Source organism: Felis catus, chromosome C1 (assembly GCF_018350175.1).
Source record: "Felis catus isolate Fca126 chromosome C1, F.catus_Fca126_mat1.0, whole genome shotgun sequence".
Taxonomy (NCBI): domain Eukaryota; kingdom Metazoa; phylum Chordata; class Mammalia; order Carnivora; family Felidae; genus Felis; species Felis catus.
The window spans coordinates 169,885,773-169,902,002 of record NC_058375.1 but is presented as its reverse complement, the minus strand read 5'-3'; the positions used below and the strand labels follow the sequence as shown (position 1 = coordinate 169,902,002).

Below are 16,230 nucleotides of genomic sequence, written 5' to 3'. Positions count from 1 at the left end.
CATCTTTGAGGCTGTCTGTCTAGACACACACCAACCAGCTCAGCACTGGGATCTTGCTGTCCTCCAGTTCCCTTCAGAAGTAGGGGCTGGAGGTGGGTGAGGCATTCAGCTCTCTTCTGTTCCGGGATCCTGAGAAATTATTTGGGGGTGTGCTGTCACCCTCCTCAGGGTTTTTCTGTTTGGAGAAGGTCAGGCAGGATTCAGCATCCCTTCTCAAGATCCCTTCTGTCTTCCTTTGTGCCTTCTCTTGTGTAACCGAGGGCGTCTTTGCACATGCATAGGAATGGAAACTCTACTCTGACTCATTATATCCTCTTCCACTGTCTTTGGGTGAGCCTCTCCTCCTTGTCTGGTATCTAGATTTTGAAACTCAAGGAACAGGAGTTTTCCCCCTTCAGGTAATTGTGTTTCATATGTAACTTGAGTCAGCGAATATAATCGGCTCTCTATATGGACAAAGGGCCACAGGGTAACAGCAAATATTTGTAAAAATATTTTGGGATATCATCTTTTCACATATAAAGCAGGCCTGACTGAAAATGTTAACATATATAGTATATGCATCAAAATAAACAACAAAAATGAACTTTTTTTCCTCTATTAACTACTGTAAATATCTGAAAAGTTTAACAACCACTAAAACTAGAGATTTTCTGCCCATGTTTTAATACATTTATTCATTTATTCAACAAATATTTATGAAGGAGAGTCTGTGTACATTGATAATTATTTTGCTATTCTTGTCATATTTTGGCCTCCTAGGTTTAGAAGGAAATATGTTCTTTGTCTTCCCTCACACTCCTGTCCTCCAAGCATATTGCAGCTCTTATTATCCATGCTCCACCCCTGCTCAGTTGAGAAATAACCTTTTCTATTTTGCAATTAAGTAACATACAGATAATTCTCATCTGTAACATCAGTATAAAATATTTATTAATTAAGACACCTTCCCGATAGTTCACCAACATTCTTTATCTCCGACAGTGAAATATTGGGCGAATGGAAGTAACAGTGCTGCTGAATCCATGTTATGGAATGTAACTGAATCATGTTTTCTTGGCAGAGGTATTCCATTAATTGGCAAGCTGTAAATGGGTGAGAGCAGTTCTCAAACTTCAGTGTTCATGACAGTCATCAGGAGGACTTGTTAAAACAGAGTGCTGGTCTCCACCTCCAAAGTTTCTAATTTAGTAGGTCTGGAGTAGAGCCTTGAAGTTCCCAGATGCTGCTGATTCTGCTGGTCTAGGAACCACCTTTTGAGAACTACAGCCTTCAAGGATGTCAAAATGAGGCTACAAAAAAGTGAAAGAATGTTAGAAATTTAATGGTTAGAACCATAAGATTTTATTAAGAATGTGGCCCAAATATTGTCCTGACTGGTACATGAGATAACTTTGTGCCGAAATGCCTCCTTCAACTGGGAAATTCCACCATAGATTAGGAGAATTAAACAAGAGGTGCTGAACTGGACATTAGCAGTTCCTCACAGCTATGAGTCTTGGGCACAGGGGAGGCAGTCCTGTGTTTTGATTTGTGGTGTGGTCACCTGTCTCAGATCTGGGAAACTATTGGCTCTTAGGCTTCATCTCTGGCCTGCAAGCCACCCTTTTCCTCCAACCTAGCACTCTCAGTAATCCTTGGAAAGACACACAGGTAGATGAAGAATGGAACGCCCTTCTCTCACGTCTCACTTCTCCAATTAGAAGAATCTATTCCCTGGACAATGAGGCAGGAAGATCAATACTAAGTAGATATTGTTGTATTGTGATAAGATGTGAAAAACATCAAAGTTACTACTTTAACCACTTTAAAGTGTACAACTCAGTGGAATTAAGTACATTTACAATGTTGTTCTACCATCTCACTGTCAACTTCCACAACTTTTTCATCATCCCAAAGTATTCTGTACCCGTTAAATGACAAACCCCACTTTCCTCCTCCCTTCAGCCCCTGGAAACTTGGTTCTAGTTTTTATTTCTATGAATTCGCCTATTTTACCAGGTAAAATTTTTAAGTAGGTAAAAATTATTTTTGGAAATTCCTCCCACTGACTCTTTCTGATCCATAGACTCTTTTTTTTAATTTTTTTAAAGTTTATTTATTTATGTTGAGAGAGACAGAGATAGTGCAAGCTGGGGAGGACCAGAGAGAGAGGGAGACAGAGAATCCCAAGCAGGCTCTGCACTGTCAGTGCAGAGCTTGACATGGGGTTTAATCTCATGAACCGTAAAATCATGACCTGAGCTGAAACCAAGAGTCAGATGCTTAACCAACTGAGCCACTCAGGTGCCCCTAGACTCTTTTTTTTCTTATAATTTCTTTAATGTTTATTTACATGTGTGTGTGGGGGGGGGGAGGGGGGGAGAGAGAGAGAGAGAGAACACAAACGGGAGGGGCAGAGAGAGAGGGAGACACAGAATCCCAAGAAGGCTCCAGGCTCTGAGCTGTCAGCACAGAGCTAGATGCAGGGTTCAAACACATGAACCACAAGACCATGACCAGAGCTAAAGTACGACGCTTAACTGGGCGAGCCACCCAGGTGCCCCAATCCATAGACTCTTTATGTTGTTCTTTGGCTCTCCAAAGTCATTTTGAAATTCCACCATAGATTAGGGGCTTTAAACAAGAGGTGCTGAATTTTTCCCACGATGTCTCAAACTAAGCACAAAGTCTGCTTAGACTAACTAATGCAGATGTGTAAATAATGGGGGTTCTTTGAGGACTTGCTTTGTGACAGACGCTTTGCTAAGTGCTTCTGTGCAGTTACCCATTCCATCCTCATAACCCAAGTACTGGGGATACGATTATTACTGTTTCTCTTTTATTGGCAAAGAAACTGAGACTCAGTTAGGATGAAGGATGTTTTCTAAGACCACACAACTAAAAGGTGATGGAGCCAAGAGTTTGACTCTAGGGAAGTTCTCCTAACCAGAGGATGCTTATTAATCAAAAACATTGGTAATTAATAGAATGTGAAGCTTTGTGCCTAATGGAATGTTTTCAAAGATATTTTTGAGCCAAGAGGACTTTCTGGTGAAAAGCCAAGAGTCATCAGTCAGGCCTAGGGTAGTTTTCTGCTTTATCCATTCCCTCCATTTCCATCTCCCAACTGACTCAAAAAATACAATCTGAATCCCAACTGTCCAAGCAACTTGACTTCTCCTCAGACTCCCCCTCCAACATTCCCCTGGCCCCTTCTGCCTGTTTTGTGGGATGGAACCTCTTCTGCCTAGGCCTCTGCTTCCTTGGATGGATACGGAGGAAGCACAGAGACCTCCTTAGACCTTGAGGAAAGCTGCATCGAACTTTAATATTCTCCTTAGATGGTTTTGTTTTAGCCAAGATTTGCCTCTTGAGAATTAAGCTAAGGTCAGTATAACTAACTTGTCCACCCAAATATTCAGTCTCAATAGTCACTCAAATATAATTATCATCTTCTTACAGTTCAAAAAAAAAAGACTAATAAAAGCAAAAGAAGAAAGTTATCAAGTAGACAGAAAAAAGGAAAGGAAACTTCCAACAACAACAACAATAACAACAAAACTGTTGAAAAAATTTGCAAGCCTGACATCTTAAATCCTTTTTGGAACAAAACAAGGAATAAACAATAAATAAGTAAATAAATGTGCTTGGGTGGTAGCCTGGAAGAATTAATTCAAGTGTATTTCACACTCAGGAAGTAGGTTACTGACAAGTCAATATGGCATTTCAAATGTATCACCTATTCTCATCCCAAAATTTAATTTATTGTATTTCAAAGTACCCTGAAATTCTACTATCCATATATATTTCTCTATGTGAAAATGATTCAACATACCAGTTTTGAAAAATAAATTTAAGCTTCCTCCAACCAGAAATTCCCTGGTGGGCCAGGGACTTGAAAAATCAAATTTCTTTATGATTTTTTTTAAGATCAATTATTTTTAACCCTAAATTTCTTTTTTTTTATTTTTTTTTATGAGAGGGTGAGGGGGTGAGGGGGTGAGGGGGTGAGGGGGTCAACCCTAAATTTCATGGTAGAGATGAGATAGTAAATAATGATCACTCATATTATTGCCTAATGTGAAGGTAGTCTGGGAACTTAGCAAGAAAACATGCATTTGAGGGAAAGGATAGCTGAGTAGTTAAAAACTCAAACTCTGAAATCAGACAGACTTGAGCTCAAAAAGCAGCACAACCATTCCTGGTTGTATGACTTTGAGCAAATCCTTTAAGGTGTCTGTGCTTCAGTTTATTCATCAGTAAAATTAGGGCACTGATAATAATTGTATTTTCATCATGGTCATATTGTGAGGATTAATTAGATAAAGCTTGGCTCCTCATCTGATTCATAGTAAGTAACAAAGTTAACAGCATTATCATCTCTATCCTCAGATAACTCTGAGGTCTGAGTGAAACTTTAGTACTACTCTTAGGGTTTTGTTTTGTTTTGTTTTCATTTTTGTTTTTTGGTGGGGGGGGGGCGGCAGTCAGCTCAGAGCATAAGTATGTATTAATCCAAGAAATAACTCTAATGGATTTGCCTGTGTGAGAACCACTTACCATCCCCCCACACACACCCAAATACCCATATTGCAGAATGATCAATTTCTCTTAATTCCCCCAGCTATCCCTGGAGGGCTCACTTAGAAGGTCTTTACCATGTACGAGTTCAATACCATCCTTAGCCCAAGGTCACTATAATTGCTTTTCTGGACACTGCCCCTCATTTTGGAGTGCTCAATGATGGCTCATTTTTGGTGTGCCCCTTCCCTAGGGTGACAGGTCTTCAAGCCAAGAAGAACCTGAAACTCATGCTCTTCTCCCTCTTCTAGGTTCTTGGACTGTGGAATTCCCTGTCCTGCCCACTGTGCTCCTCTCCCATATTTTGAGCACTGAGACCCCAGAATTCTCTGCCCAAAGATTCCCTAGCCTGTCTCCCAAGTCTTAACAGGCTTCTTCTTTAAGTCTTTCCTCCTGAGGGAACCAAGACACTCTTGGTATGTGCATCCCATCACCCCTAAAGAGTGGCCAAGAAGCAGCTGATTTCAAAGCTGGGCAGGTTGATGAGAGTATATGGGGAGGCTGCAAAGTCCACCTGCTTACATAGTAAGGCACTGAGCAGGAGGTTAGACAGGTGCAGAGGGGCAGCCACAGCCAGTTGGCCCAGGCTTGTCATGCAAGGAGTTGAGAATTCTCAATTCAAACTCAACTTGCCCAGGCTTTTATGAAACTTATTAAAAAGTAGGAGTATAAGACACATTTAATAATGTATTCATTTGATGTATAACTTTAAAATACTTAATTATATGGTATTTGAGAGAAATGTGCTCCTGCCTTGGGCCCAGCAAACATTAGGGGCAGAATTGAATGACTTAGTTGCTTGTTGAAGTGTGTCCTTTATACGAAGAGTAAAGCAGGGAAGATACATTTTCAAACTTACAAAGCCAGTGTCTAATTGCATTCAACACTTGCATTTTAATACTCAGTAGGTGTAAATGTGGGCACCAATTGCCTGGAAATAACTGTGTGGGTACACTGATGTAACCATATTCCAAGAGTCCATTGTGGACAGAAATATTTTCATTGATATAATTGTAAAAGTCAAAATCTCATGACCTCTCCTTCCGTGGCCGCCTCCTTCTTTAGTCCCTTCCCCTGCAGATTTTCTAGTTCAAAATATAAGCCCTTTGGGAGTTGCGTCATCTGATTTCAAGAGAAAATTTGGGGTATAAATAGCTCCCGAGGATCAGTTGAGCAATGATTGGGCAGGAGGTCAGTTTTCATGACTCCGTGGCCCCCCATCTATACCCATGCTTAAGGACCCCTCACTTTCTGCTTTATTGACCCTCTTGGCACTAAAAAAAGAAACAGAGGAAGCATTTCTCAGAAGTCAACAGTGATAACATATTACATATATACTCTTTATCATTGCTTTTGTATCTTGTGCACTTTAAGAATTCCTAAGGGAAATGCACCAATGACTGTGTCTTCAGGTTGTAAGATTCTTAAACACAAAGTATTTTTTAAGAGCACTCAGGATACAAACAATTATGCTCACTCTGCCACCTAACATTAGGATGAAGAGCAATTGAACCATTGGAGGTTTTGAAAGCAAAATTAATTATGGTATTTGGGATCCAGTTTTATCAACTTGTACACATTTATTCCAAAAATGAAATGGGGCCAAGCGTAGTCCTCTGTGTTTTACATGTGGCATAATCTTATGTAAATATTCAGGTGTTTTCACATGTCTCAAGAAAACTGTTTATGATCATTCTCTAACAAAAGCCCAAGACTGTTATTCCACATTATACTATAGTTTTTGCTTCTTCCATATCTAGCAAGATCAAATGAAACCTAAAGAGTCCTTGTGGTGCTCAGACCTGGGAAGACAGAGTGGACAAGGCAGGTGTCAGGGAAAGGGAAAACGAATAAGGGAGAAGAGAGAGATGGAGATGAGTGGGAGAAATATGTGCCATTAGGTGTGTTGGCTTTTTAAAATGTGTTTATATTTAGGTTTTATTCACATGTCTTTATTCACATGTCTTTTATTCAACTTTCTTTTCTCTAAACTGGAATAATCACCTTCGTGAATCTGTTACAACTTATTTATAGCTTCATTAACAATGTCTTACTATAGTTGAGAAAGGAATATATGAGTTAGTATTTAACAGAAATACAGTAAAACCTTGGTTTGTGAGCATAATATGTTCTGGAAACATGCTTGTAATCCAAAGCACTTGTATATCAAAGCAAATTTCCCCATAAAAAATAATGGAAACTCAGATGATTCATTCCACAACCCAAAAATATTCATATAAAAATGATCACAGTACTGTAATATGATACAAAATAATAAAGAAAATAGAAAATATAAAGAAAAATTAACAAATTAACCTGTGACTTACCTTTGAAAACCTTCGTGGGTGGTCTGAGGGAGACGAGAGGAGGAGGGTTATCGTGTAGGATGATTTTCACTATCACTAATGGAATCACTGCTATCTATTGGCTCAATGGCATCTTGTTCTGTTCGTGCAGCTTTAACAAGGAACCTATCCAATGACACTTGCTTTTGCCTCTTTTTGAGCATTTCACAGAAATGTGACATTGCATTGATGATCACCCACAGTTCCACAGCGAGTGAACAAGCAAGTGAGAGAGAGAGAAAGAGAGAGAGAGAAGAAACATTGGCTCAGTTGTGATCATGTGATGTTCGGCACCATGTACTACTCGTATTGTGAGACATCACTCCTTTGTCAATTTAAAACTTATTAGAAATGTTTACTACCTTGCAGAGAATACTCGCAGACAAGTTACTCGCAATCCAAGGTTTTGCTGTATTGACTTTCTTGGCTAAAGGCATACAAACAGTGTATAGAATTTTTAAAATTTCTTTTTCCTGTGCCTATAGTTCAAAATGCCATAAAAAATGTTTAATGACTTTTCCACACCAAATATGCATGATTCCCCATAATTTGCTTCAAAAATTAAGGGGTTATTCAAGGGCAAATTAACCTAAAGGCAATGAAGACGATGATTCACAGCAGTGAATTTACTCCCATGCTGCTGCTACTGCTGCTTATCAATCAGATAATACAGGACTCTAAAGACTAAAATTTCTTTTATCATTCCTATCCTTATTCTACTCCTCAAAGGTAATCACTTACAATATTTCTGAATGTTTTCTAGTTATTCAAGAGATACATGTTCATCTCTTACTCTGTGCCATGCACTGTTGTAGATGCTGGTGATACAATAATGCACAAAATCAGAACAACTCTCTGCTCTCAAGATCTGTACAGTTTAGGGGATGAAACATAAAATGAATAAACAAACTAGTATACATACAACATGATATCAAGTGCTAAGAAGTCTACAGTAGGACAAAAAGACAGAATAGAGGTGTTAACTAACTGAGTAGGGGCGTCAAGGAAGCCCTCTTTACCCGAATACAGTGAGAAAATGATCCCCTCAAATTGGGAAGAGATGCTAAGCAAAGCGAACAGCCAGTGCAAAGACCCGAAAGCAGTAGGAAGCCTGGCAGGGTTAAGCACAGCAAGGAAGTCAGTGTTGCTAGAACAAAGTGAGTGAGGGGAAACTGGTTAAGAGATGAAGGTAGAGAGACACAGCTTGTGATGAGCTATGTAGGACATTATGAATTAGGCATTGACATGGCCCGACTCATACTTTAAAAGAAGCGTTCTGGCTGCAGAAGGGCATCAGGACAAGGAGACCAGGAGACCGGTAGAGGGCTACTGCAGCAGACCGGGAGAGAGATGATGGTGGCTTGGTCTGTCTCTCATTCATTGCTGGTAGGAATGCAGCCACTTCTTCAGTTTGGAAGTTTCTTAAAAAACAAAACATACTCTTACCATACAATCCAACCATTGTGGTTCTTGGTATTTATTCAAATTAACTTGAAAACTCTGCATACAACTATTTTTACAGCTTTATTGTAATTGTCAGAACTTGGAATCAACCAAGGTAACTTTGGTTGAATGTATAAACAAACTAGTATATCCATACAATAGATTGTGATTCAGCAATAAAGAATTTCAAAGCGAAATGCACCTTAGAAAAAAGAGCTATTAAGACATGGAAAGACAGTGTGGCATTTAGATCCATAATAGCTAAAAAGGCATTTTAGTTCCTTGCCAATGACTTTTTATATTTCAAAACAGGAAGTACAATTGACTTGCTTTGTTAATTGAATATTAATATAAGATGGATTTGTGCCTTTGTCATCTATCTGATTTATAATCCATGCTGGTAGTTACCACAGAGTGTTTGTGAATGATGGAAATATTCTTTCTTAGCCTTTATATATATAGCTTATATATATAAAGATATTTATCTGCTTACTCTTTATATTATTAGAGGAAGAGAATGAGAGAGAAAGAGCAAGAGAGAGGAGAATGAAATTGACTGATTTTAAGGAATTGGCTCATGTGATTGTGGGGGCTGGCAAAACGGAAATCTGCAGAACAGGCTGACCCTGGCTGGAAATTCTGGCAGGAGTAAATGTTGCAATCTGTAGTCTGAAGGCAATTCGAAGACAGAATTCCTTCCTCTTTAGGGAATCTCTGTCTTATCTCTTAAGGCCTTCAATTAATTGAATGAGGCACCCTCACATTATAGAAGGTAATCCGCTTTCACATCTGAAAAACAACTTGACAACAACACCTAGACTGGGTGTTTGACCAAATAACAGGCACCATGCCCTAGCCATGTTTAACATATAAAATTAACCACCGAAGAGGTATTTGTTGCTTTTTCAAAATTTGCTTTTAATTAGAGAGTACCATAGCTCATGCTTTCCTCTTTACACACTCTTCCTTTATTCCTATATCCACAAATGAATTCATATCACTCTTTCAAGATTATATGCTCTTTTCTTCTTATTTTTTTATTTTTACATATTTTTTAAGTAGGCTTCACACCCAGCATGCAGCCCAATGTGGGGCTTGAACTCAGAACACTGAGATCAAGGTCTGAGCTGAGATCAGGAGTCAGACGCTTAATCGACTAAGCTACCCATATACCCCCGTATGTTCTTTCCTTCTTAATGAATGACATCATGCATCATGATTAAGAATTACCAGACTCCTGATCCCACATCCACATATGAAATCTCATTTCCATAGGCTGATTTTGTCATGTTTGATGATCTGTCTTGGATAACTTATGAGTTTAAGACATACAGTCATCAATATCAAATTTGTAAAGAATCAATTGGCCACCATCACAATGTGTCATTCTACCTCAAGTAGCTGATAAAACAAGGCAGCAGTAGAATTCTTGGAGTTTGGTGACATCACAATATTACCCCACAATGATTCTCAAATCCACCTGCCCTCTTCTGTAGCTTTATTTGATCACTGGATAAGAAATAATAGAAATGCCATAAGCCCTGAATTTCCAAACCATGTAGTGTAATATCTTGCTATAATTGTCCATTTGAAATGGACAAAATGCTAAAAAAATTATTTTGCTTTGAGTTACAGTGTCAGTGTGTTAAGGGTAAATCAGAATCACTCAAACGTAAGTTCCGAAAGAAAGTTAAAAACGATGTAATGTAAGTATTAATCAGTATTAAGTTCCAATTATGTAAGTTTTTTTGGTCTTCATATGTATACATGTGGTTTTGTAACTCTAGCCATTAAGTTGTATATATTTTGTCATAAGTTATTTCATAAATGCATTTGTGCTTATTTAATACCATGAAAAATAAATACTGGCAAATGACTGTGCTCTGTTTATAGAGAACAGCAGCACATAGAGGTCATCATATAATCTTTTGAGCCTTTTTTGGTAACACTGGGTGCTTTGGGTGGCCTTTCTAATTTTTTTTTGCCCTTTACTTGGTCCCTGCCCTCTCAAGCTAGTGTGACTTGTTCTGGAGGCTTTAGCACACACTGTCATTTCTGGCTACCTTCCATCAGCCTATGATTCTTAGGCTTCACTCTGTACAAAGAGATTTACCCAAGCGAATGGAATCGAAAAGTCAAAACTACAATGTGCTAAAAATACCTAGGATTTATTAAATTGGTGCACTGACAAGGAAATAATGAAGTCAAATGAGACAGAGCTGGCCTCTGTTCTTTCTGGAGGCAAAGCTCAATCGCTCTGTAGAGTTTCTATATTTTGTGGGGAGCCTTTCACACTATCTTGCCAGTTCAGACCTTTCGGGAGTTCTGGGTGATTGGAGCTGACCAGCCTTAAGGGCAGGTATTACTACCCATCAGTACAGTCAGTGTTGTCTGTGTGGAGCTTATACAGGAGAGTGACAGAGCACCCCGATCTGCAGAGATCTGCAGAGATTACAGTGCCCGATTGCTTCCTCACTCACTTTGTTGATTTCCTCAGCCAGCAATTCTAAACCCACCGATCCCCACCCTCAGGAGAGCAAAATACTAAAGTTTTCCTTAAGAAGCCAGAAGTGTTTCTCTTCCACTTCCACTGGCTCTGTCACCTAAAATGAGCTTTCAAAATAATCCATTTGTTTCTTTTTTTTTCCTTCACTTTTTAAACTGTGGTGCTGCTATCGGAATAAATATCTTTTAGAATACTTAATTTATTATTTTCCTAAAATGTAGAGATCCTGATCAAATGAAAAACACATGTGAATGACTTTTGTAAACACCAAGGCCTTATTCAAATAGCTTGTGCTATCAGTACCATATATACCCAAGATTATTAACTACAAGGCGACTTTTACAACTTCCAGTCCCCTTTGTTCTTTCCACTCCAGTTGCCTCCTTTAATAACAGACATCTGTTTATGAAACTTCTTCTCTGTTTTAGTTTTATTCATTACAAGAATAGTATATTAATTGATATCTTCAGACTGGTATTGCTACACTTCAATGTTGGGGAAGCTGCACATGTTCAAGGCCCTTAGTGCTTGCCTTCAGAAGAGAATCAATCTGAGAATTCAGAGCTTTCCAGACGTTAGTCCAATCATTTTCCTTTTTTGAGACAGCTCATATTGAGGGGTGATCAGAGAGTGATTTGCTGTATTTTAAGTCCTATTGCAGTGTTTGTTTTGTTATCAGTTTTTCTTCACTTTTTCCTCAAGTTTAATCGGTATACATTTTTGTAGAAGACTGCTGGATACCGATGATGAGCTCAGTGACATTCAGACTGATTCAGTCCCATTGGAAGTACGGGACTGGTTGGCTTCTACTTTTACACGGAAAATGGGGATGATGAAAAAGAAATCTGAGGAAAAGCCAAAATTTCGAAGCATCGTGCATGCTGTTCAAGCTGGAATTTTTGTGGAAAGGTAAGTGACACTGTTAGCATCTTGAGATAATAAAATTTGGAAAGCAGGAGATAAGCTTACCATATCAAAGTTATGTGAGTCAAATATTTTGCTTCTTGAAGAAAACTTCAATTATAAGTGTACATAGAATGAACAAATGTAGGGATATATTACGAGCTTGCCTATAACAAAAATGTTTTATCCTGGGTTTACTATTTTTATTTCTTTTAAAATGACATAAAGACTAAAAGCAAAGACATGACTGACCAGTGCCCTCAAATGAACCTTTGTGAGTAACTGTTTAAGAAGTTATAACACACTCATATGTTACACAACTAATTTTACCTGTAAAATGTAACACTTCAGAAAAATGAGTTCTGTACCACATACTAAAATCAAACAGGCCTTTCTCTGTATTAAAGTGAAAAGACCATCCTCTTTCCATCATGGAAGGAAAGATCCCATGAGCTTTTGAAGAGTTTTTTAACATTTCTGTCACTGAAGCAAGGAATACTTGAGGGCTCCTAGAAGCACCAAATCAAATCGCTGTAGTTTCTGATGTGAAATACATGGTTTTGTTGCTGTTGTTTTGTTTTCTGTTTTTTAGTTCATTAATTTGAGGGAGAGAAAGAGAGCATGAGCAGGGGAGGAGCAAAGAGAGCGTGAGAGAGAGAGAGAGAGAGAGAGAGAGAGAGAGAATCCCAAGCAGGCTCCATGCTGCCCAGTGCCCCACTGGGGGGGATGAACAGGAGGGGGTGTGTGTGGGTCAGGGGTGCTGAACCCACAAACTCATGAGATCATGACCTGAGCAGAAACCAGAGTTTGAGGCTTAACCACAAGGTGCCATCCAGGAGCCCTGTGAAATACATGTTGATGTGGCCTAATTTTATATTCATTTAGCCCTTAAGAATACAGGCTTTTTTTTTCTATCTAGGAAACAAGATGCCCTAGAATTAAAGTTAAAGACTTGAAATAAACGTGTTACATCTGACAATTTAAAAAATTAGTCTTTAGAAATCTCTTAGATTAAAAAAAATTATATTAAATGATATATAAAAAGATGAAACATTTTTGAAACTAATAAAATTGAGGAACAGAGAATTTTTTGTCAATGTACTTAAATTTAAGAAAGACCACATCATTTTTCATCTTTTGACATCTCTACTTATTAATTTGAATGAACATTATAAACTTTAATTTTCCTCTGTTAAAGAAACAATAGGAACACATTTGGATTTCTAAAAATGTAAATGAGAATGCATTGCAAGAAGTATTTGATGCGATTTGAAAATATAAATACAGCACATAAAGCTTGAAGTATCTTGGCTTGTGCCTATATTATCTACAATAACAACCAGTCAGTGATTATTTAAATTATTTTGAGTATTTATTAACCATATCTAATTGGCTTTGATAACAGAATCTTCCATTAGTGTGGTGAGGAGATACCCACACCCCTTTACAAGATGCATAAAATGGTCCCAAATCTGCTGGGTGGGACCAGAAGTCTGCAACAGGGAGGCAGGGCTGGAGAGAAGGAATATCTATTCCCATTTAAAAAAAAAAAACAATTTTGGAAAGTGTGTGACAGTTATTGATTCTCATTAACATCAAATCGATATTAACATCTCAATAGGAGTTCAGAAAGTCAGTGAAAGAATCACAGATAAAAGACAATATGTGTGATTTGCTGAAAGAATATGTATTTGGTCTTTTTAAAGAAAATATTGTAGAACTTGGCAAACTAAAAAGGAGGCAAACTGTGGAGGTAAATTTCTATTCCCACCCAATAAAAGATTAAGATTTCTGCAAGATACATTGATATCCTACATTTTCATTTTTTCCATATGCTACATAAAATATTTTACTTAGTAGGTTATAGAGATATAAAATGTACTTAAGACAACTAAACCAGCATGCAGTCTGGAAGAAATCAATATGCTACAAACACAAGGAAATGAAATCTCTTTATTACTCTTGTAGCCCCTTTAGTAGGTGCATAGAAATAATGGCATATGCTTCTCTTCAGTTTTCAAAGATAATTGTCTTCAGTTTTGAAAGTTAGAAAGACTTCCTGAGCATCCTGTCAAGTCTCCCCTCCCAAGACTCAGTGCCTTGGCAGGTCCCGGCAATTTGCTCATCCGAAAGTACCTCCAATCTACTTGCTTTTCCATCTCTACTCCTGCAATCCCAGTCTCCATTTCTGTTACCTGCCATCAGAAATGGGACAGTAGCTTTCCAGTTGGGCCTCCCTCTTCCACAGGTGCCCTCTCCAAACAAGTCAATTTTAAATATATAAATTAGTCCCTGTCACTCTTAAGCTTAAAACCATCGGTTGATTTTCCATTTCACTTAGTATTAAAAGTGACTTCTGTATCATGGATTTGCAGGTTAGGCCCCTTTTACCTTCTCACCTTATTGAATGCTACCTTTATTTTTAACTGAGTATCTGTACTGCTCTGATTTCAACCCCATGAAGATCCCTAACTCTTTCTTCCCTTGGGGCCACTTGTCCTGTTATTCCCTCTACCAAAAGTGATTTTCCCCACCCTTCCCCCTTCCTGGTCCTTTCTGTCTTTTCAGAGGCCTTCCCTGAGTACTCTGTATACACTGTTCATCACTTTCTCTACCCTAACCAGCAGTTTACCTCATAGTGCTTAGTGTTGTTTTATATATATATGTGTGTGTGTGTGTGTGTGTGTGTGTGTGTGTGTGTGTGTGTGTATAGTTTATTTATTTTGAGAGAGAGAGAAAAAGAATGAGTGGGGGAGGGGCAGAGAGAGAGGGAGAGAAAGAAAACCCAAGCAAGGCTCCACGTTCTACACTGAGTCCTGCTTCATTCTACACTGAGTCCCGCTTAGGGGCTCAACCTCATGACCATGAGATCATGAGCTGAGCCTCAATCAAGATCTGATGCTTAACCGACTGAGCCACCCAGGCACCCCTGTAATCATATATTTTTATTTATTGTCCCTCTTCACTGCTCAGTAAGCCCTGTGAAAGCAGCAGATGTAGTTTTCTTATTTGCCACTGGTCTCTTACCTAACGCGGTGTCTGACATAAAGTCATTTTTATTTTGTGTGTGTTGTTTTGTTTTGTTTAGGTTTTGAATTATATTTTGCAATTGCAGTAAAAACTTCCAAAAATAATCCACCGTATTTCCAGTTGAACTTATACCACCCGAAGGAACCTAGGAAACTCACTGTTCTTTTTCAGCTACTTCTACTATATCAGCTATTTACTCAAGTGTGAGGCAACTGTATTAAGGTTTCCCCTACATCGATTCTGATTCCAAACATCCTAATTTTTTGTCCTAATATTTTACTCCAAATTATAGGATTGGAAAAGAATAATGGGAAAGTTTCTCTGTCTCCTCAGAAAGATAATCTGCTTTGTCTTTCTTTACATTCCATGTAAGGAAAACGCGCACTGATACTCATTTCTCAACCTACTCCAGGTCTAAGGAAACAGCACCAGAATTCCCACAGAGCCCACGGAGCCCTGAAGAACCTAAGAACTGCAGCCAACAGCACTGGCTGCAGAATAGTGAGAACAGTAACATTAATACTAATAATGGCTTTCTTGTGTTGAGACTTACTATATTATGCTAGGCATTTACATCATTTACTCTTCACAAAAAGCTTATAATTATCCTTGCTTTACAGATGAGTGACATTAAATAGCTTTCCAAAGGTCACATAGATAGTGAGTAGCTAGTCTGTAATTGAAAGTATGTCTTCTCTTCGTTACAGCCTACTGCCTTTCTCTGCCGTGAAGTCACACCAATTAAAAGTTACTTAATTTTTCTTACTCCTGATTATTATATTGACCTTCTTTTCCTAGTCCGTTATCCTTCTATTTCCTCTGTACCTCCATTTATTAGTAATAATGAATAGAAAAGACTGGTGCCTCAAAAAAAAAACCACAAAACAACTAAACATCATTATTGACAATAATTATTTTCTGGGTCTGTTATAGTATAATTGCTAGTTCCCTTGCCCTGCAAGACTAGAATAATTACACCTATCTCAATAGAGTAATTAATATAAGTATTTTTATTTATAAACTGCTCTAAAATCTTCCAATAGAGATAGAGGATAAGGATAATTTTTCTATTATAACAAATTACCCACATTCAAAAATCATTTAGAGTCATTTAAAATAAACATAAAATGGAAATATAGAAATAAATAATGTCTCTGTAATAAAGTGGCAAAATACTTTATCAAGAAAACCTAGGATAGATATATATGCAAATGCAGTATTTTAATTCTGAGCTTCCAAGAAGTCAAGATTAAAAAAGGAACCATGAATTTTTAGCATTTATTATTTTATGAAAAGATAGGTTTTACATAGAAATTAAGTAATACATCTTACAGATTTTTAATAGAAGGTATATTGAATCAAAAAGGTTAACATCTTCTGTAGTGGTTTTATTAAAGCTGCAAAACTTCCAAGTGACTATTCTTATGTTGACCTCCCTTG

At 37.9% G+C, this 16,230-nt stretch overlaps 1 protein-coding gene and 1 long non-coding RNA gene across 9 annotated transcripts in view; one reads left to right on the top strand and one right to left on the bottom strand.

Moving 5' to 3' along the window:
* PDE1A (phosphodiesterase 1A) overlaps positions 1-16,230 on the top strand; it is a 328,273-nt gene that overhangs the window by 241,729 nt on the left and 70,314 nt on the right. For 6 of the 8 annotated variants that reach the window (XM_011285382.4, XM_011285381.4, XM_011285385.4 and 3 more), the window contains one exon: positions 11,584-11,766. In XM_011285382.4, the coding sequence (XP_011283684.1) occupies positions 11,584-11,766 (183 nt within the window). Of the gene's footprint in view, positions 1-9,727; positions 10,058-11,583; positions 11,767-16,230 lie in introns of those variants that run through there. The other 2 variants (XM_011285387.4, XM_045034104.1) reach the window with 2 other exon arrangements.
* Positions 910-9,738, bottom strand: LOC111561884. Its single transcript, XR_002744883.2, has 4 exons — positions 9,582-9,738; positions 8,170-8,329; positions 6,891-7,060; positions 910-1,292 (listed from the first exon to the last, which is right to left on the bottom strand). It is a non-coding gene; the product is annotated as an uncharacterized LOC111561884 (long non-coding RNA).